Here is a 20,441-nt window from a genome sequence, read left to right on the forward strand (position 1 = left end):
CCTCTAATTTAAGGAATGTCAAGAGCTGCTCCTGTCATTCAGAGTTGAGTCTCATCCATGGGCTTGAGTGTGTACACAGGGTGGTATCATCAGTTCTTGAACCTTGGCTTTGGTATGAACACTGTTTTCTCAGTGTCCACCCAACAGGCTGAACTTGGCCAACAGTCTGGGTAAGTCTGGCTGGTGCAATGGTGCCCTCTAGAGGACAGACCCGGCCCAGTGGCCACTTCCGGTGCAGGACCACAGTGCATCCCTCTTCTCATCCAGCAACGGTCATAGACAGAAAGAGGCCCAGCGCACTATTGGAACGACTTTATTTCAGTACACTGGGCCCCACCAGGCAGGCAACATGGTTTGTGCGAGGCTGTGCGAGGGACAGGCTCGGGCTAGGAGAAGGGAGGTGAGCTGGTTAAGCGTACTGCAGTCCACGGGGCGCCACATCGCTTTCAAACACACTTGTTGCTGTGGCCCACATCTGATGGGGCCTTTGGTCACAGAGAGGGAGAATACTGCCTGGAATCTGGGATTGGAGTGGATACTGGTGTCACAAGTAAGGGTGCCAGTGAAGACTGGCTGGCCCCAGCTTTGTGTGATCTGGACTGAAGGGCTTTCGGACCACTCTGAGGAGTCAGGCCTGGGCCCATCAGCATCTGGCCCTCTCCCTCCCTAACCAAACAGGTCCAAAGAATGGTACAAGATCAGCCCAGATGGTGCTGTCCCACCTCTACAACCTAGTCCCCTGGTCAGCTTGAGTGGCAAAAGGCAACTTGGTTAATTGCAGCTTTTTCCAGTCCTAAGGGTACTCCAACACCTTTCCTTTGCTAGGGGCCTCTGCCAAACAGTGATTGTACCTCCCGTTTCAGAAAATCCAACCAGCAAGCAGCCTGTTAATTCCAGCAAGCAAAAGAGGAAGAGAGGCTGGTGGGAGTGCCTTTGAGTGTAGCCAGTGATCCCAAGTGGTCCTGCAGCCTATGGACACTGTCAGCTCAGCAGCAGCAGAGGGAAGGCCAGGCCCTGGGTGCCAGGCTACACGTAGGTCTGTAAACATCAGCGAGCAGGGCAGGGGATGGCTCCCTCTCCCCAGCCCCTCACTGAACAAACACTTTAATAAGTAAAACTGAAGATGGCATTGCAACATGGATGGATGAAAAGCGAGTAACAGGACCCAGAGCCAGGAAGCTCCTTAAAACTCTCCCAAAACCTAGAAGGGGACAGGCTAGGCTTGGAGCATTAGCTCTTTAGTCAATCAGAAGTAGTATGACTGCTGCCCTCTACCAATGACCAAAGTGGTCCAGGTCCCCAGGTGAATGCAAGGACTTCCTGCTCTCTACTGAACCCAGAGGCCCTATGACAGCTCCTAGAGTGTTTTTCTAGCCTCCCAAACTAAAATGGCAACAAAACCAGATGGAACTCAGCCCCAGCCCTCAGCTTGTGGTCAAGAGGCATCAAGAACAAAGTGACAAATGGGGAGGCAGCAGTGGTCTGGGCCTCTGGGGGTGGGGATGGGGCCAGCCCAGCCTGGATGGGCAGCAGCAAGGTCTCCCTGGGGGGTTGGCTTACCTCCCTCTCCGTCTCCGTGTGGTAGTAAACGTAGGCCCACACAGCCAGCCAAAGGCCCAGCTGGGGAAGAAGCGTGGCCTCTGCCGCCACTCTTCCCTGTCAGGGGCCAGTTAGTGGTCAACCCCAGGCCTCAGGCCATCGCCATTGTGGGTAGTTCATCATCCTTTTTGGGCCCAGGGATCCCTGGGCCACACATACTGCACACACTCGTACCCACACACACACTCACACATAGGCAGTTCTTCGCAAACACTCCGACTCAAGAAAGCGAGTTTTAAAGTGGAGTTAACTTCAGAGAGAGGTGAAGATGATGTCCCAAATTAGAAGGTTTTCCTGTGGATGGATCGGGCACCGTCTTCCTCATATTCCTTCTTGGAAACCCACATCTTCTTAAATGTGTCCAGGGAGGCAAGGATGGAGCCCCTGGAGTGGAAGGAATCCAAAGGAACAAACAGTGTAAGAGAGAAGGGGGAATTCGTGGAGCCAGTCAGACCACTGCAGCCAATTCAAATCAGGTTTTTCTTTAAAGGGATGGGGCACAGAAGGCTTATCAATGCCTTCTCTTCCTTCCCTTCTTATTCCCAGAAGAGCTACTCACCCAATCCATGTGGAATACAGTCTCTCCTGAGGCGCAGATATCTGCAAAGTAGGGTGGGAAGAAGAACCTGAGACTCCCATTCCCTTCCTTTCCCTTCTCAGGCTCCTCTCAGTGTCTAAACAGAGACTAAATTTCACAGAATAGACCTAAGCTCTGTCTCTGCTAGACCCTGTGGCCTCTCTGAAGGGCACTGTGGTCTGACACTCTTCTGGGGAAGTAGGTTTCCAGCAGCCCTAAGTAACTATAGCTCCCAAGCAAGCTGGGGCTCTCTGGGAGCCTACAGGAAACAGACTCCATGGCAGGGACCACATTCCTTCATTTAGGATGCCTCCTTAGGTAGCCAGCTCCCTTTATCAGTCACTAAGATGCCAGACTCTGTGACAGGGGAGCCACCTGGGCAAGGGGCACAGCAACAGTAAAAGTCAATCTTATGTCAATGTTTTTTAAAGAGATAGTGTCTTGCTATGTTGCCCAGTCTGTCCTGAATTCCTGGCCTCAAGTAAGCTTCCCAAGTAGCTGTATTTACAGGCATGTGCCACCATACCCCGCTAATCTCCTGTCAAGATCATACATGGGGCCCTCAGCCTAGGACCCCAATATGTCTGGGTATTAGAACTACTTTTCTTTTGAGTGAAGAGGGAGAATGGTAACGGAACTTCCCCCCTGGGACCTAGCCCTCAGGGTCAGTGTGTAAGCCTATAGAGCCCTGGCTACCCAAAGAACTTGGGTAGAGCCAGAGAGAGGCCACACCACGCAGCACTCCCAGGTCCCTGGAGGCCCACTGCTATCCAGCCAGCCCCCACTCAGCTCCTACCCTAATCTTCACGTCTTTTGGAGCCAGTTTCTTCACTTCACTCAGTAGCCTGTCACCAAAACCTGAACAAGCAGAAAAGGAGAATCTCACGTCAATTCTCTGGGTGTCTGAGACCAACAGGATCTGGATGTTTCCAGGTATAGGGCCCTAAGAGCAAAGACCAACCTTTGAACAGGGTGGAGCCTCCTGAAAGGACTATGTTGGAAAAAAGTGTGCGCCGCAGATCCATGTCAGACTTCTGGATGGCAAACACCAGGACTTCATGGATGCCCTCACTCTCCTCACCGATCAAGTCTGGCCTGAAGAGCAGCTCAGGGGCCCGGAATCGGGAAGGACCAATCTGCAGGATAGAGGGCCAGCTTAAAAGGTTGGGGCTGGGACCTAATTCCCTTTGGGAGTGAGAATGGAAGAGGCCCCTCTGCATATCTCTTACTAACCAGGTTAGTACATAGGGCCTATGTGTCAAGGGCCTCAAGGAACGAAGATTGTGCTCCAGGGAACAAATAGGGCTTCTGGGAAACTAGAGAGAGGAAGGGTCTATGTTTAATTCTAGCTCTCACATTTTCCATGTAAGAGATCTTTGGCATTAATACATGGATTCATTCACTCCTGGAAATTTCTTCCTATCAATGGGCATTCAAAGGAGTGGCAACTCACCCTACACTATGCCTAGGAGTGATTAAGGACAGCATTAACCCTCCCCCTTCCCAATCCCATCCTGACTTGGGAAAATCCCTCTGGAGCCCCTTCCCCTCCACATAGTGCCTCCTCTGCAGAAGCAGGGCCACTCTTGCTGCTCAGGTGGAGGGTGTAAAGGGACTGATGCATTGGACTCCAGCCCTTAGGGGTATCCTGTTTAGGCCCAGATCACTGTGAGCCTGAGGGGACTGAGGGAATACTAGCCCCCTACCTCAATGGTGCTGCCATCAGGCAGGTAGTACTGAGCCTTCTCTGTCTCGAGTGTCTCATCCTTCTGGGGGTTGATGGATAGGTAGCAGGCTCTCTACAGGACCAAGCAAAACTGTCAGGCAGGTAGGACATCTGGCACACACCTAGCCACAGTCCCAAGGGAGTAATGGGACAGTGCTGATATAAAAACCTGTCCATCTGCAGTGAATACCCTAATGGTCATGGGAGCTACTGCCACGAAGCAGGAGCAGGGAGGTCTCTGTTGGCCTTCACTGGATATGAGCTCTCACCTGCTCCACCGTCCTGGTGGGGAAGCTTGGAAACCTGGCTCTCTGGATCCTGGGTCTAAGACCACAAACTAATTTTACTCCAGGCCCAGGGATCTTTCTCCTTATACCACTCATATGGTTCAATTTACTTAAAAAGAAAATTATATTATGACTTTTTCTTTCTTTTTTGAGACAGAGACTCAATATGTGGCCCTCAGTAGAGTGCTGTGTGTCATAGCTCACAGCAACCTCAAACTCATGGGCTTAAGCGATTCTCTTGCCTTAGCCTCCCAAGTAGCTGCCACAATGTCCGGCTATTTTTTTTTCTTTTTTTAGAGACAGAGTCTCACTTTATGGCCCTGAGTAGAGTGCCGTGGCATCACACAGCTCACAACAACCTCCAACTCCTGGGCTTAAGTGATTCTCTTGCCTCAGTCTCCCGAGTAGCTGGGACTACAGACGCCTGCCACAACGCCCGGCTATTTTTTTGGTTGCAATTCAGCCGGGGTGGGTTTGAACCCACCACCCTTGGTATATGGGGCCAGCGCCTTACCGACTGAGCCACAGGTGCCGCACATGTCCAGCTATTTTTTACTGTAGCTGCCATTGTTCTTATGCTGGCCTAGGTCGGGTTCGAACCCACCACCTCTGGTGTACGTGGCTGGTGCCCTATGGGCACTGAGCCGTATTACGACTTTTTCAAGGATGTAAAAGAACCTATGTAATTTGTACATAAGATATAAAAAAAACATACTGAGCACCTGCATGCAACTCCCTTTCCCCCAACATGATGGCAGCACTTCATGAAGGCCAATCTGTCACACAGCTGCTAGGAGGCCTGGCTGGGAGGATAGGGCCTGAGCTGGGATCACCTTTCTTCACTTGCTCCTCACTGAGGTTCTGGCTCCTACTCCCCCATTCCTCCTTCTCCCATTCCCAATCCCAGCCCTAGGCCCACCCAGCATCACTCACTTCTTTTATTGCCTTGACAATCTCAAACTCGGAGGATGAGTGGAAATCATAGCCCTCCTTACGCAGGTAGAGGCGAAGGAAGCGAGAGACATCTCGGCCAGCAATGTCGATGCGCATGATAGAGTGGGGCATGGCAAAGCCCTCATAAATGGGCACAGCATGGGTGACGCCGTCCCCAGAATCCAGCACCACACCCGTGGTCCTACCTGTGGCATAACTGAAGCGAGAGGGCAAACCATCATTTAGACCTAAGCCCTCACTCTGGGAAGAAACCCACTTCGTTTTAGAGTTCAATGTCAGCCAAACTAAAGCCTGGGCCTGACTTTCTCCAGGGGCCTTAGAATGGGCTGAATGAATACTAAGGAAGCCTGAGTGTTGAAGCAGGCCTCAAAACACCTGGATAAAAGGAGCTGCGCTCCTCCAAGCTCCCTCCCCCACATGCAGACTAGGCCTTTCAGTATGAGCAGATGGCCTGGTCTTAAACTGCTTCACAGACCCAGCTTAGGGGCAGCTCAACTCTCTAGATCAGGGGTCCTCAAACTGCGGCCCGCGGGCCACATGAGGTGGTGTGATTGTATTTGTTCCCGTTTTGTTTTTTTACTTCAAAATAAGATACGTGCAGTGTGCATAGGAATTTGTTCATAGTTTTTTTTGTTTTTTTTTTTAAACTGTAGTCCGGCCCTCTGATGGTCTGAGGGACAGTGAACTGGCCCCCTGTTTAAAAAGTTTGAGGACGCCTGCAGATGAAGAAAAATACTCAAATGTTTACAAGGGTCAGGCAGGAAAAGTAAACGAGTAAAGTAAAATAAGAATATTTATTACTTCCATAAAAAACTAGTTTTCCCCCCACATGGCCTTCTCGGTCTGTTTTTAGTTTTCTTTCTTTTGGGTACAGATATCTATTTCTGTGAGATGAACGAACCAAGTGTCTCCATCAAGAGACACAACAGAAAATGGGGTGGAGCATGGTGAAGAAGACAGGCTTGTAAACCCTATCTAAAAAGGCAGCCATTATTCAGCTCTAGCTGATTTTTGCCCTATAGAAATACAGGCCCAGTATCACCAGATCTCATTTTTTCAGCAAAGACAGAAATTTGGATATGAAATCTCCCAATTTTCAAATTCTGGCTCACAATTTTTATAATGGGGAGATAAAACAATCCCATCTCACAAATGTACAATCTGCGCAGCAGACCTAACCCTGGAGCATGACAGAAATGCAGGGCATGAGAATAGGGACTGTGGTGGGACTTAGATCAAAACTGTAGCCTCAGTCTGGTTGAGCACTGGCATTCAGTAAGCACTGAATAAATACATGAACACATTACCGGGCCTTTAGGAAGAGCTGTAGCAGCAGCACGTGGCTTCCTCAGCAGGCCTCGCTGAAAGCCTTGGCCACCAAACCCATTGACAGCACCAACACAGTCACTATCAGTCACATCTTTTTTGGTTTCAACTAAGAAGCCTAAATACTCAGTTTCAGCAAAAGTCTCACTCCCTTTCCCACCATTCCTTAACCCTTCCCTAGCAGGGGTTATAGGGAGAGCTCAGGTTGCTCTGAACCACCCCAGAGGAGAGTGTGCCTCAATGGTGCCAAAGGAGGACTGCTTTCCCCTGCAACGGGATGGAGCTAGCCCAGTGCTACTCACAGGCTAAGCACAGCTTGCATAGAGATGAAAAGAGCTGGCACATTGAAGGTCTCGAAGAAAACTTCAGCAGCTCGTTCCCGGTTTTTCCGTGGGTTTAAAGGTGCCTCAGTTAGGAGCACAGGATGCTGGTGAAAGAAGCCCAGCAGGTAATCAGGGTGAGGTCAGATTTCCACCCTTATTAGTACTGGGGGAGAAGCCCCTGCTTTGATGGTTTGAGAGCCTGGGGACCCTTGTCAGCCTCCCCTCCAAGAAAAGGCAAGTTGGGCCTGTCACCTAGCCCTGCCCAAGTCGTATTCTTACCTTTCCAAATTCAAGCCCCCTTTAAAGTCGCATTCTGACCCTGGCCTCCACTCCTCATTCCCTTCTTGTCCACCAATGTTCATATATAGTCCCCTCTAGCTACTGTTTAACTGTCAAGAAGATTTTATTAAAGAATAAAATTCTGAATTCTTATGATAAAAAATAGTTAAAATTTTTAATTTAACTATTTTTTATCATAACTAATTAAATAATTTAATTTATTTAATTTTTAATTTAAGCAAATTAAATTTCAATATTGAATATGCTTTTAAGAAACTGAAAATATCCTTTCCCTGGTAATTGAAACACCTAGCTTGCACCTTCCTTTGCGTTTGTGAATTGAGAGTTACTTCCTCAGAAGTTAATAAGCATAATGGGCTCTGAATTCTGAAATATATGGGTTTGAATCCCAGCTCTACCACTTTATACACAAGATGATCTGGGAAATACTACTTGGGGCTTTCTTAAGCTTCTGTTTGCTTATTTGTAAAATGAGATAATGCTACTTATATCTCACAAGACTGGTATGAAGATTAAATTCAAATGTCTGAAAAGTACATGGCCTGGTGCCTGGAACAGAGTAAGACTCCAACAACCTTGGTAGTTATCATAATCATCCTTATTATCTCTGGGGCAGGGGTTCTGCCCAGTTTTGCAGGGCATGTGCCCTGTATACAAGACCCTCACCTCCTCCGAGAAAGTCTGCAGCTGGTCCTTAGAATAGACATATTGCCAGATGCGTTCCATGTCATTCCAGTCCTTGACGATGCCATGCTCCATGGGGTAGCGGATAGAGAGCAGCCCACGGTGCTCCTGAGGAAAGAGAACGAACAGGACTTAAAGTCCAGAACTCTGTTCTCCCAGGACTGAGTTGACCAAGCTGAATCATTTGGGAAGGAGCCTTAGCTCCCTGAGTTTCTACACCACTGTTTTCACCCAAGGCTAAGGGTGCGTACCCATTCTCTAAGTCTCTAGACTCCTGCAAATTCCCCTTGCTGCCCAAACAGCTAGTAAAGCAGAGGGCTTCTGAATTTCTATAGGTCCTCAGGTGCTTCTACAGCAAATGACAGGAGGGACTTATTACCTGATTTCAGGACATAATGTCCGGCTCCCACTTCTGGGTCTCAGCACTTAAAAGCCAAAATTGGCAACAATGATTCTGTTGGGCTGCTACTAGAGGCTGCCTAAGGACTCTGCCAAAACTGTGCTAATTAACTCATCCCTAGTGTACCAGCCAGGATCTCCTTGAATTTGAATTCCTTTTGCCAAAAAAGTAACCATGCCAGGCAATTCTTTTTTTCCTTGAGACAGAATTTTACTCTGTCACCTGGGTAGGGTGCAGCAGCATCATTGTAGCTGACTGCAACCTCCAATTCCTGGGCTCAAGTGATCTTCCTGCCTTAGCCTCCCAAGTAGCTGGGACTATAGGTATTAATTTTACTATTTTTATAGAGATGGAATTTTGCTCTTGCTCAGGCTGGTCTCAAACTCCTGACCTCAAGCAATCTACCTGCCTCAGGCTCCCAGAGTGTGAGGATTACCAGTGTGAACCACCCCGTTTTCTAGACTGGTCTCAGTGTTTTCCAAAGTGGGGTTCCAGATATTTCTTCCGTAAGACCAGAGGCTGCTCCTAGGAGAAATAAACCAGCTAGTGGGCCTAGGGATGAGAGAACCAAAGGAAATTTTCAGAGAAAATTTCTCTTTTTACTCATGGCTGTGTCCACTTGCTGGGACACTTTCCATGTGGTGAATAGTGAAGGTCCTCTGCTGACTTGAGGCTTGTTCTGTAGGCCTGGAAATTACCTCAGCTTTGGGGCCAATGAAGATGTCACCTTCAAGGGCTCCTGCCATGACACGAACATGCTTGGGTCTGCCCACACTAGAAAAAAGAGCAAGGAGGATCATCAATTTTCATTTCATGACAGCACATATACACACTCAAATTCCACTGTGATTATCTTTGAGGAGTAAGGCTACAGTTGATTTTGATGTCCTTCTTTGTAGTTTTCTGTATTTTCCATAATTTCTACAATAAATGTGTATTATTATTTCATGTTTATTGTATTTATATTACTTTATAAATTATTGAAATGAATTTTAGAAGATTCAGTACTTTTAGTTCTTCTCTTTTCCCAATATATGTACAGACCAAGAGAGATAAGGAAACAAGAACTTCTAAATATGAATGGTTAACTCAAAAATTTTGGTCTCCTGGCTTGGTGCCCATAGCTCAGTGAGTAGGGCGCCGGCCACATCCACTGAGGATAGTGGGTTCAAGCCTGGCCCGGCCTGCTAAACAATGACAACTGCAACCAAAAATAGCTGGGCGTTGTGACGGATGCCTGTAGTCCTTGCTACAAGGGAGGCTGAGGCAAGAGAATTACTTAAGCCCAAGAGTTTGAGGTTGCTGTTAGCTATGATGCCACGGCACTCTACAGAGGGCTACATAGTGACATTCTATCTCAAAAAAAAAAATTTTTTTTTTGGTCTCCTTAGCCTCCTTCCCAGGACCTTGCCTAAGTTAAAACTATGATGCTATAACTCAAGATAGATTCCACAGCCACTTTCTTTTTGCCCCCCTGAAAACCCCTTTCGTAGCCTCTGTGCTCTTCTGTCTGTAGTTTTTCTGCCTTAGGACGAAAGCTCTGAGAAACTCATTCTCACTAAGTTGGTAGGTATAGTGTAATGCTGTTTTGTTTTTGGTTTTTATTTTTTTGAGATAGTCTCACTTTGTCACCCTCTGTAGAGTGCTGTAATGTCATAGCTCACAGCAACCTCAAATTCTTGGGCTCAAGTGATTTTCTTTTTTTTTTCTATTTTTTTTTTTTTTTTTATTGTTGGGGATTCATTGAGGGTACAATAAGCCAGTTACACTGATTGCAATTGTTAGGTAAAGTCCCTCTTGCAATCATGTCTTACCCCCATAAAGTGTGACACACACCAAGGCCCCACCCCCCAGGCTCAAGTGATTTTCTTGCCTCAGCCTCCCAACCAAGTAGCTGGGACTACAGACACTCACAACAATGTCCCCCTATTTTTTTTTTTTTTTTTTGGAGATGGGGTTTCGCTCTGGGTCAGGCTGGTCTTGAACCTGTAAGCTCAGGCAATCCACTCGCCTCGGCCTCCCAGAGTGCTAGGATTATAGGCAGAGCCACTTTTCCCAGCTGTATGGAGTAATGTTAACCACAGCCTCGGTGATAAGAGAATTTTTTTTTTTTTTTTTGAGATAGAGTTTCACTATGTCGCCTCAGTAGAGTGCTGTAGAGTCACAGCTCTCTGTAACCTCTAACTCTTGGGCTTAAGCAATTCTCTTGCCTCAGCCTTCCAAGTAGCTGGGACTATAGGCAGCCACCACAATGCCCAGCTATTTTTTTGTTGCAGCTGTCATTGTTGTTTAGCAGGCCTAGGCCAGCTTCAAACCTGCCTGCTTCAGTGTATGTGGCTGGCACCCTAACCACTGAGCAACAGGCACTGAGTTGTGATACGAGAATTTTAAAAAGAAGGCTCCCGAAGAGGCAATCATTCCAAGTATTGGTGACCAGTGATAAAATTTCTGGCATCAGATAAAATCAAATTTAACAAAAGAGGCCTCTTGCCTGTGCCTTTCAAATTGAACCACGTACACAACTATTTTCTTTGCTGACTTCAAACCCAGCTCCAGGCCCTTGCTTGTTGTTTCAAGTACCAAGGCTGACAAATGAGAATTTCTCTTCCTGAAAGAGGGAGGCCTGGCCCTAAAACAAAACTGATGAGCCAAACTTCTGTCTAAGCTACAGAATGACTTACTAGTTTGGAAAGCAGTATTTGGGGATCTGATCACCAGCAAAACCAGCTTTAATAACACCGGATCCCTGAGGAGAGAGGAGAGAGAAGTCAGAACTATCACAAACACAAGAGGAGAAGTTTTTTGATTTTTTTTTGAAGAGAGAGAGAAACTTTATATTTGTATATAATATATACAATTCTATGAGCCTGGAAAAAGTGAATGCACACCAAAGGGAAGGAGATGGGACAGGGATAGTGATAAGGACTCTCACTGTATGCTACATACTCAATGCACTGATTTTTCTGTAGTCTTTGACTTTTCTATGTTGAACATATTTTATTATTTATTATTATTTTTTTTTTTGAGACAGTCTCAAGCTGTCGCCCTGGGTAGAGTGTCATGGCACTCACAGTGTCATGTTGCTCACAGCAACCTTAAACTCTTGGACTTAAGCGATTCTCTTGCCTTAGCCTCCCAAGTAGCTGGGACTACAGGCACCTGCCACAATGCCTGGCTACATTTTTTATTGTTGTTGTTGCAGTTATCATTGTTGTTTTAGCAGGCCCGGGCGGGATTCGAACCCGCCAGCCTTGGTATATGTGGCCAGTGCCCTACCCACTGAGCTATGGGCACCGCCGAACATATTTTACTTTAGGAATTAAAAATAATATTAATAAAAGCAGAAAGATCACTTGAGCCCAGGAGTTCAATGCTACAGTGAGTTATGATCATGGGACAGAGCAAGACCCTGTCTTTAAAACAAGTAAAGAAATAAAAATATTAATAAAGGGGAGAAAAAGAAAGAAAATTTAGGGAGAGAAGAAGAAAACACCTAGATGCATCAAAGCAGCCAAGTTTGGGAACATAATTAGGGTGAGAAAAGTTTATGATCCTTTCTGTTACACCACCATGAGATGCTTCTTCTTTTTTTTTTTTCTGAGACAGAGTCTCACTCTGTTGCCCTGGGTAGAGTGCTGTGGCGTCATCATAGCTCACAGCAACCTCAAATTTCTAGACTGAAACAGTCCTCTTGTCTCAGCCTCCTGAATAGCTGGGCCTACAGGCACCCACCACGATGTCTGGCTAGTTCTTTCTATTTTTAGTAAAGACGGCGTCTTGTTCTTGGTCAGGCTGGTCTTGAACTCCTGAGCTTATGCCATCCACCTCAGCCTCCCAGACTGCTAGGATTACCTAGCGGTGTGAGCCACCACACCCAGTCACCATGGGATGCTTTTAACCTACTTTCCCAGCTCAGGCCTGAACTCTCCCTGCCTCCAAGGCCCCCATGACAAATACCACGATAGTCATTATCATGCTTGAAGCTAACTCTGATGAATGCACACTGCCTGGTTCTCACTGCAGGGGCACAGCACTGTGCTTTGTTTTACTCCTTGGTAAAGAGCAGGGGAGCCCTAAATCCTACTGCTCTAATACTTGGTATGTTGGGTGGGGTGTCCAGAAAAGAATCTAAGTTCTCGCCACAGCATCTCTGGGGCCCAACCAATGTAAACATTGATCTAGATATAGATTCCAACCCTGTACAGGACAGATATTGCGGCTTGATATTGTTTGCAGGTACACCTGTTCTCTTCCTTCTTAACTCTTCCACCCAAACATAATTTGCAGCTGGATGTGTGAGTGGGACAAGCCTTTTCCTGCTGCCAGTTGACCACTTCTCCTTGGGTAGAGTGTGATATTTCCAGAATCCACATAGCAAGCAGTAAACATATCAGGAGATACTAAGTAGCCCAGGTTATCTTTGTACCAATGCTTCCTAGCAACACCTCAGGTTCCCTTCCTGCTGTTCTGTAGGAGTAGGGGAGTGAGAATGGACATTCTAATGCCTGCCTCTGGCAAGACAGAGGTTGGGAGGAGGAAGTGAGAGGTGGTTGGGGGACAGGTAAAGTGGTATGTTGTGGACAGCAGGGCAAGTCTGCTCTAAGGGAGCCAGAACTTCTCCAGAAGAGAGAAAACAGGAGTCAATGTGCAAACTCATTAGATTGGGCGGTACAGCAAGAAGTCTGGAAAAGGTGTAGCTGTCAAGTGAGCTGAAAGCCTGAGGCAGAGGAGGAACTATACTATTGCAAACCCAAGGGCTCTGAGATAGGCAGAGATAGGCAAAAGGGCCAAATACATGAGAACTGAGGGAATTTGTCAACTCAATGATTGCTCACTACCCTCACCTGTGTGCAGTGATACTGACTAATCTGATCTCCTGGCAGAGGTTGAAAACAAGGATGAGACCTATACTCAGAACCTAGATTATTATTATTATTTTTTGAGACAGAGTCTCATTATGTCACTCTTGGTAGAGTGCTGTAGCATCACCGCTCATAGCAACCTCAAATTCTTGGGCTTAAGCGATTCTCTTGCCTCAGCTTCCCAAGTAGCTGGGATTACAGGCACCCACCACAACACCCGGCTATTTTTTGTTGCAGTTATCATTGTTGTTTAGTTGGCCTGGGCCAGGTTTGAACCTGCCAGCCTGGCGCTGTAACCACTGCGCTACAGGCGCTGAGCCAGAACCTAGATATATTTTAAGAGATGATTTTTGGGCTGGGTGGGGTGGCTCATGCCTGTACTTTTAGCGCTCTGGGAGATTGAGGCAGGTGGATCCCCTGAGCTCTGGAGTTTGAGACCAGCCTGAGGGAGAGCAAGACTCCATCTCAGAAAAAAAAATAGCCAGCGTTGTTCCAGGCACCTGTAGCCCCAGCTACTTGGGAGGCTGAGGCAAGAGGATCACTTGAGCCCAAGAGTTTGAGGTTGATGTGAGCTATGATGCCACGGCATTCTACTGAGGACAACAAAGTGAGACTCTGTCTCAAAAAAAAAAAAAAAAAAAGATGATTTTCCTGGATATGTGGTTTGTGGTTTACTAGGAAAAAGACTAGCATCTGGGTTACAAGGCAGATTAAGATGTCAGATTCATTTTTTCCTCTCTGTCCTTCCCAGCATTCTGTTTTCTTTCTTTCTTTTTTTTTTTTTCTTTTTTTCAGTTTTTGGCCAGGGCTGGGTTTGAACCTGCCACCTCCAGCATGTGGGGCCAGTGCCCTACTCCTTTGAGCCACAGGCGCCGCCCTTCTTTCTTTCTTTTTTAAAATTAATTAATTAATTAATTTTTTTTGGGATAGTGCCTCAAGCTATTGCCCTGGGTAGAGTGCCATGGCATCACAGCTCACAGCAACCTCCAACTCCTGGGCTCAAACGATTCTCCTGCCTTCGTCTCCCAAGTAGCTGGGACTACAGGCACCCACCACAATGCCTGGCTATTTTTTGGTTACAGCCATCAGTGTTGTTTGGCGGGCCTGGGCTGGATTTGAACCTCCAGCTCAGGTGGTTGTGGTTGGCACCTTGGCTGCTTGAGCCACAGGCGCCGAGCCTCTTTTTTTTTTTTTTTGAGACCCGAGTCTCACTATGTTGCCCTGCGTAGAGTGCTATAGCGTCACAGCTCACAGCAACCTCAAACTCTTGGGCTTAAGCGATTCTCTTGCCTCAACCTCCCAAGTAGCTGGGACTATAGGCGCCCCCACAACACCTGGCTATTTTTGTTGTTGTTGTTGTAGTTGTCATCGTTGTTTGGCAGGCCCGGGCTGAATTTGAACCCGCCAGCCCTGGTGCATGTGGCCGGTGCCCTAGCCGCTGAACCTTGCCTTTTTCTTTTGTTTTTGTTTTTTTCTGAGACAGTCTCCCTCTGTTCTCCTGAGTTGAGTGCTGTGACATCATAGCTCACAGAAACCTTAAATTCCTGGGCTCGAGCGATCCTTTTGCCTCAGCCTCCTGACTAGCTGGGACTATAGGCACCAGCCACAACCCTGGCTATTTTTTAGAGACAGGGTCTTGCTCTTGCTCAAGCTGGACTCAAACTCCTGAGCTCAAGCCATCCATCTGCCTTGGCCTCCCAGAGTGCTAGGATTATAGACATGAGCCACCGTGCCCAGCTCATCCTCCGCTTTCTATTAGAATTTATGATTATGTTTTAAAATCTCTGGTTAATGTGAGGGTACAAACGACTAGGTTACAATATTTGCATTTGTTAGGTAGAGTTTCTCTGGTAGTGGTGTCCCGCACTCAAAAGGTGTGCCATATACCCTTACATCGTGCCCATTAAGTGGGAGCACACCAATCCCCTCCACGCCACTATGATTACCATTTATGTCTCTATTCAATCTAAGTTTCCTGAGCCCAGAGAATTTATGTATGGGTGATATTTGGCATTTACTGGGTCCTCAAGAGATGCTGGCTGACTAAAATTAAAATCAAGTGCAAACGACTGATGGAACCTTCTGAAAGAGCAGTTGGAATGCCAGAAGCCCCAGGCAGGGGTGGTGCTAGAAAGGCAAAAGCGACAGGGCTGGGAATGATGCACAAGGTGAAACCAGACCCAGCATGTCCCTGCAGCCCCTGAGCAGGCCTGCCAGGCCAGTACTTGGGTGAAGAATCAGTGGGATTCTACTCTAGCAATACCACAAGAGCATACAAAAGGCTCTTGTCCATTTCTTTAACATTTACAACTAGGAACTGTGTACCTGGCAGATAAGCTCTTTGTTATTAACTATGGCAAAGCCAAGTAAACAAATGCCTTGTAGAGACTTATTGGAAAAGTAGTCTTATGAAATATTTAATTTATGAGAACTAAAGTCTGCTGCTAGCTACCCACTGACCATTCTCCTTCTGATGCAGACAAATAAACAGCATATCCCTCAACAAGCCTGTCCCAGGACTTGCTGGCTATAGACTGGGCAAACTTTATCCTAAGCACATCTGATTATTCTTGACATGCTGGGAAAGAGGGCGAGTTGTCTCCCATTTTACAGGCAGGAAAAGGATGCTGAGAGTTTGGAGCTAAGAGATTTGGAGCCATAGATTTCAGGGCACAGGTTAAATAGTGGCCATTTTGACTCAAAGACATATTTTGTTTGGCCCAGCTTTTTTTCTTAGTGGATGGCCTACTGAGTGAGCACTGGCCATAGTTTTTCTTTTCTTTTTTTTTTTTTGAGCCACAGTCTCACTTTGTTGCCTTTGGTAGAGTGCCATGGTGTCACAGCTCACAGCAACCTCCAACTTTTGGGCTCAAGCAATTCTCTTGCCTCAGCCTCCCAAGTAGCTTGGACTACAGGTGCCTGCCACAAACCCCGACTATTTTTAGAGATGGGGGTCTCTGGCTCAGGCTGGTCTCCAACTCATGAGCTGAAATGATCCCCCAGCCTCAGCCTTCCAGAGTGTTAAGATTACAGGCGTGAGCCACGGAGCCCAGCTGGCCCAACTTTTTAAAAAATAACTTTACTGAAATAAGATTCATCTGCCATACAATTTACCCATTGAAGGGGTATAATCCAATGGTTTTAGGTATATTCAGAGTTGTGAAACAATTGCCACAATCTACTCTGAGAATACTTTCATCACCCAGAAAGAAACTCTGTACCCATTAGCAGGCCCTTCTTATCCCACTCCCAACTCTTCCAGTCTAGGCAACCACTAATTTACTTTCTGTCTCTGTAGACCACAAAGTACTTTTACATTAACTGCCAATAGCTATGATAAAATCTGAATATTGTATATGAAATTTAGTATTTCTGATTTCTCTATAAAAATAGGAAGATCTGGTAGCAAAAGGCCTACATTCCTGCCCGGGGACAACTGGATGGAAGTAAGAAGCCTTTTGTTCAGGCATACTTAATTGAAAGAACTTTCTAAATTTCACAAAAGGTGTCTGGTAGATTACCCCCTCCCTCCTCTTTTTTTTTTTTTTTTTCTTTTCTGAGACAGAGTCTGGTTGTTGACCCAGGTTAGAGTGCTGTAGCATCATAGCTCACAGCAACCTCAAATGCTTGGGTTCATGCAATCTTCCTGCCTCAGCCTCCCGACTAGCTGGGACTACAGGTGCCTGCCACAACACTCAGTTAGTTTTTCTTTCTTTCTTTCTCTCTCTTTTTTTTTTTTTTTTGTAGAGACAGAGTTTCATTTTATTGCCCTTGGCAGAGTGCTGTGGCGTCACAGCTCACAGCAACCTCTAACTCCTAGGCTTAGGTGATTCTCTTGCCTCAGCCTCCCAAGTAGCTGGGAATACAGGCGCCTGCCACAACGCCCAGCTATTTTTTTGTTGCAGTTTAGCCGGGGCTGGGTTTGAACCTACCACCCTTGGTATATGGGGCTGGCACCCTACCCACTGAGCCACAGGCGCCGCCCTAGTTTTTCTATTTTTAGTAGAGACGGAGGACTCATACTTGCTAAGGCTGGTCTCTAACCTGTGAACTCAGGCAATCCACCAGCCTCAGCTTCTCAGAGTGCTGAGATCATAGGCCCGTATATTCAGCAAATCTTAATGGGAAAATGGCTTAAATTCCTCCCACTTCACCTTTTGGTAGAATTATTGGCATAATAAAGGAAATGTTTTCCCATAGTAAAGACAGGTTAATTCTATAAATCTTAAAACTGAAAATGCAGCACTGCTTTAATGGATTTCAAATATACTATCAGGCAAAAGAAAGTAAAAATTGACAAGCATTACCTTAAATGATATTAAAGAAGATAGCTGAAAAAAAAAAAAGATAGCTGGAGATGGAACTCCTACCGACAATTTAAGAAAAGAAAATTTAATTTGTCAGTGGGGTGGACAAATTGTTTCTTCTGCACTGCTGATGAAAACAGGAAATTCATAATTTCTACACATTTTTGTATTTTTACAATGAAAAGAAAAGGCAAAGCAGCACACAGAGTCTGGCTAAAGATAGAAAAGAAATGTAATGCTCCCTGAAAATCAACATTTAGAACAAGGATCCCTACTCAATTTTCTGCAGTGACTTACGAGGGTAAATGCCTCTTGCTTTCTTTACTTAAGGACTAAAAGAGCCAGGCGTGATGGCTCATGCCTATAATCCTAGCACTCTGGGAGGCTGAGGTGGGTGGATTGCCTGAGCTCAGAGGTTCCAGACCAGCCTGAGCCAGAGCAAGACCTCGTCTCAAAAAATAGCCAGTTACTGTGGCTGGCACTTGTACTCCCAGCTACTGGGGAGGCTGAGGCAAGGGGATCACTTGAGTCCAAGCATTTGAGGTTGCTGTGAGTTGTGACTCCATGGCATTCTACTGAGGGCTACAAAGTGAGATTCTGTCTCAAAAAACCCCCAAAACTTAGAGACTGTAATACTGTGATACAGAAATTCAGTTATTCATTCACTCACCCGTTAATCCAATGAAAAAACATTTATTGAGCACACAATGGTGCCAGGTCCTAGATGCTGTGTGTGTAGATGGAGGTGAATAAAGAGAGATTAATTTAAAAAATGAAAGAATACCATCTTTTCCCACAAGCATTTCTTTTTTTTTTGTAGAGACAGAGTCTCACTGTACTGCCCTCGGGTAGAGTGCCATAACGTCACACCGCTCACAGCAACCTCTAACTCTTGGGCTTACACAATTCTCTTGCCTCAGCCTCCCAAGCAGCTGGGACTACAGGCGCCCGCCACAATGCCCGGCTATTTTTTGGTTGCAGTTTGGCCGGGGCTGGGTTTGAACCCACCACCCTCAGCATATGGGGCCAGCGCCCTACTCACTGAGCCACAGGTGCCGCCTTCCCACAAGCATTTCATAGTCTAGTGAGGGAGACAAAAAAAACATCTTCTAGACTAGGTGTCTGTAGTCTAATATTGAGTCTAGAAAAAAATGAGCTCAACCTTGCCTATGTCAAGGAAGAAGTCCTACTCCTCTGGTAAGAAGGAAAGCTAACAGCGGAAAAAACACCTATTCTTAGAAGTGAGGAACTTGGAATTGGATCTCAGTATGATTATTGGCTCCTCATCTCCTAAACTGGGTGGTTTGAATACTGTTATTTAACCTCTTCTGCATGAACTGGGGATGGTAACTCCTGTCTACCTAACAGAGCTAAAGCTTAAAGAGAAAGGACATTGTACAATGGCCTAAGAGCTGGGCCAATACAGAGAATCTGACAGTTTAGGACAGAAGGAATTGTTAGTTTTGTCTCAATGAAGGAACGTAGAAGGTGCACAGAAAGGTATGAACCACTCTTTGGAGACAAAAAAATGCAGTTTTTTTTTTTTTTTTTTTAAATGCAGTCTTTTTTTTTTTTTTTTTTGAGACAGTCTCAAGCTGTTGCCCTGGGTAGAGTGCTGTAGCGTCACAGTTCACAGCAACCTCAAACTCTTGGGCTTAAGCGATTCTCTTGCCTCAGCCTCCCAAGTAGCTGTGATTATAGGCGCCTGTCACAATGCCTGGCTATTTTTTGGTTGTAGTTGTCATTGTTGTTTAGCTGGCCCGGGTCGGTTTCGAACCCGCCAGCCTTGGTGTATGTGGCTGGTGCTCTACCCACTGAACTACGGGAGCTGCCAAAAAAAATGCAGTCGTTTTATAGTGGTCCCTTTCCCTCCAAAATAAGTGCAGTATTTAGATTCGTTCTATTTGTCACTATTGATGCATTTGTGTTGAGGGTGCTAGCAAAAGGAACGACCGATAAAGCACTGGATTTAGGTCATCTCCACTGTGTGACCTTGGGCTCATTTTACCTATTCTCGCTTCAGTTTTCTCAGCTGTATTACGATGATCAAACCTACTCCATAGTAACTATCCACCCAGTTTTTGTAGGAATCCAACTCGAATGTACGTAAAAGCGCCCTGGAAGAGCTAGAGCACCTGGCAAATATTTCCATCTAACAACTAGGCGTTCCGAAGAGGAAAGCCACCTTCCTGCTTGCTCTGTCACTCTTCTTTCTCCTCGACCTTTATTAACTTTGAAGCTTTTAATCACAGAAATAACTGAAATCCTACGGCTCTTTCCGGCATTAGATTCTCCGGCCCCACCCAGAAACACACCACCAAACCACAGCGCCGGCTCAGGTCGAAGGAAACTTAGCCCTCCTACAGCCGCAGACAGGACCTCGCCTTCAAGCCCCACCACTGAGAGTCCTGAAAGCCAATCGCCACAGCCTCCGTGCACCGCCCCGCCCCTTAGAGAGTGGAAACACTATGGCGGCCCGGAAGAACGGCAGGGGCACGAGCCAATCACTACCCTTATCCGACAAGGCCCAGAGGCGGGGTCGCCAGCCAAGACGGACAGCCAGGAAAGCCAATAGAGTGATCGGAAACTGGGGAGAGGGCGGACGGCAGGTTCTCACAGAGCGGTTAAGGCCCCTGGAACCAAAGGCCCAAGAACCCGCTCAGGGTCCCTTTATGCATCCCAAAGTTCCCCACCTTACAGTTGCTGGCCGGCCGCTCTACCTGCTGATGGGTGGGGAGGAGACCGAGACAGCCGCGACTGAACCCTCCTGACAGGCCAGGCCAGTGACAAAGAGCCGGCGGCCCAGGGGGAAACCCGGAAAGCGAGCCTTTCAAGGAAAAGAGCCTAGATCCATTTAGATAAAGACGCAACTCACGTTGTCGATCACGACAGGCTGGTTAGCAATCACATCGTACGACTCCATGGCAGAGGAATCTCTCCTACCGAGGAAGGAACTGCTAACCAGATCAGCAGCTAGCGCCACTAACACGCATGCGCAGTCTACCCGCCGGCTCAGGAAGGCCAGGGAGCGGCCCGACCGCGCCACGGAAGAACTACAACCCCCAGCATGCTTTGCTTCTGGGTTAGCCTCTGGGT

At 46.8% G+C, this 20,441-nt stretch overlaps 2 protein-coding genes across 3 annotated transcripts in view; one reads left to right on the forward strand and one right to left on the reverse strand.

Moving 5' to 3' along the window:
* The window catches only part of MFSD13A (major facilitator superfamily domain containing 13A), a 294,129-nt gene that overhangs the window by 19,374 nt on the left and 254,314 nt on the right, over positions 1–20,441 (forward strand). The gene's annotated exons all lie outside the window — the stretch shown is intronic.
* On the reverse strand, positions 298–20,366 carry ACTR1A (actin related protein 1A). Of its 2 annotated transcripts, XM_053583080.1 has the most exons (11): positions 20,221–20,366; positions 10,858–10,922; positions 8,875–8,950; positions 7,759–7,884; positions 6,772–6,896; positions 5,123–5,339; positions 3,883–3,975; positions 3,138–3,312; positions 2,973–3,034; positions 2,159–2,199; positions 298–1,983 (listed from the first exon to the last, which is right to left on the reverse strand). In XM_053583080.1, exons 1-11 carry the CDS (start codon positions 20,266–20,268, stop codon positions 1,881–1,883), a joined length of 1,131 nt encoding a protein of 376 aa, XP_053439055.1. In that variant the 5' UTR covers positions 20,269–20,366; the 3' UTR covers positions 298–1,880. The 2 variants fall into 2 exon arrangements, with proteins under 2 accessions (XP_053439055.1, XP_053439056.1); XM_053583081.1 differs by lacking the exon at positions 10,858–10,922 and having other exon boundaries at positions 20,221–20,351.

Source organism: Nycticebus coucang, chromosome 3 (assembly GCF_027406575.1).
Source record: "Nycticebus coucang isolate mNycCou1 chromosome 3, mNycCou1.pri, whole genome shotgun sequence".
Taxonomy (NCBI): domain Eukaryota; kingdom Metazoa; phylum Chordata; class Mammalia; order Primates; family Lorisidae; genus Nycticebus; species Nycticebus coucang.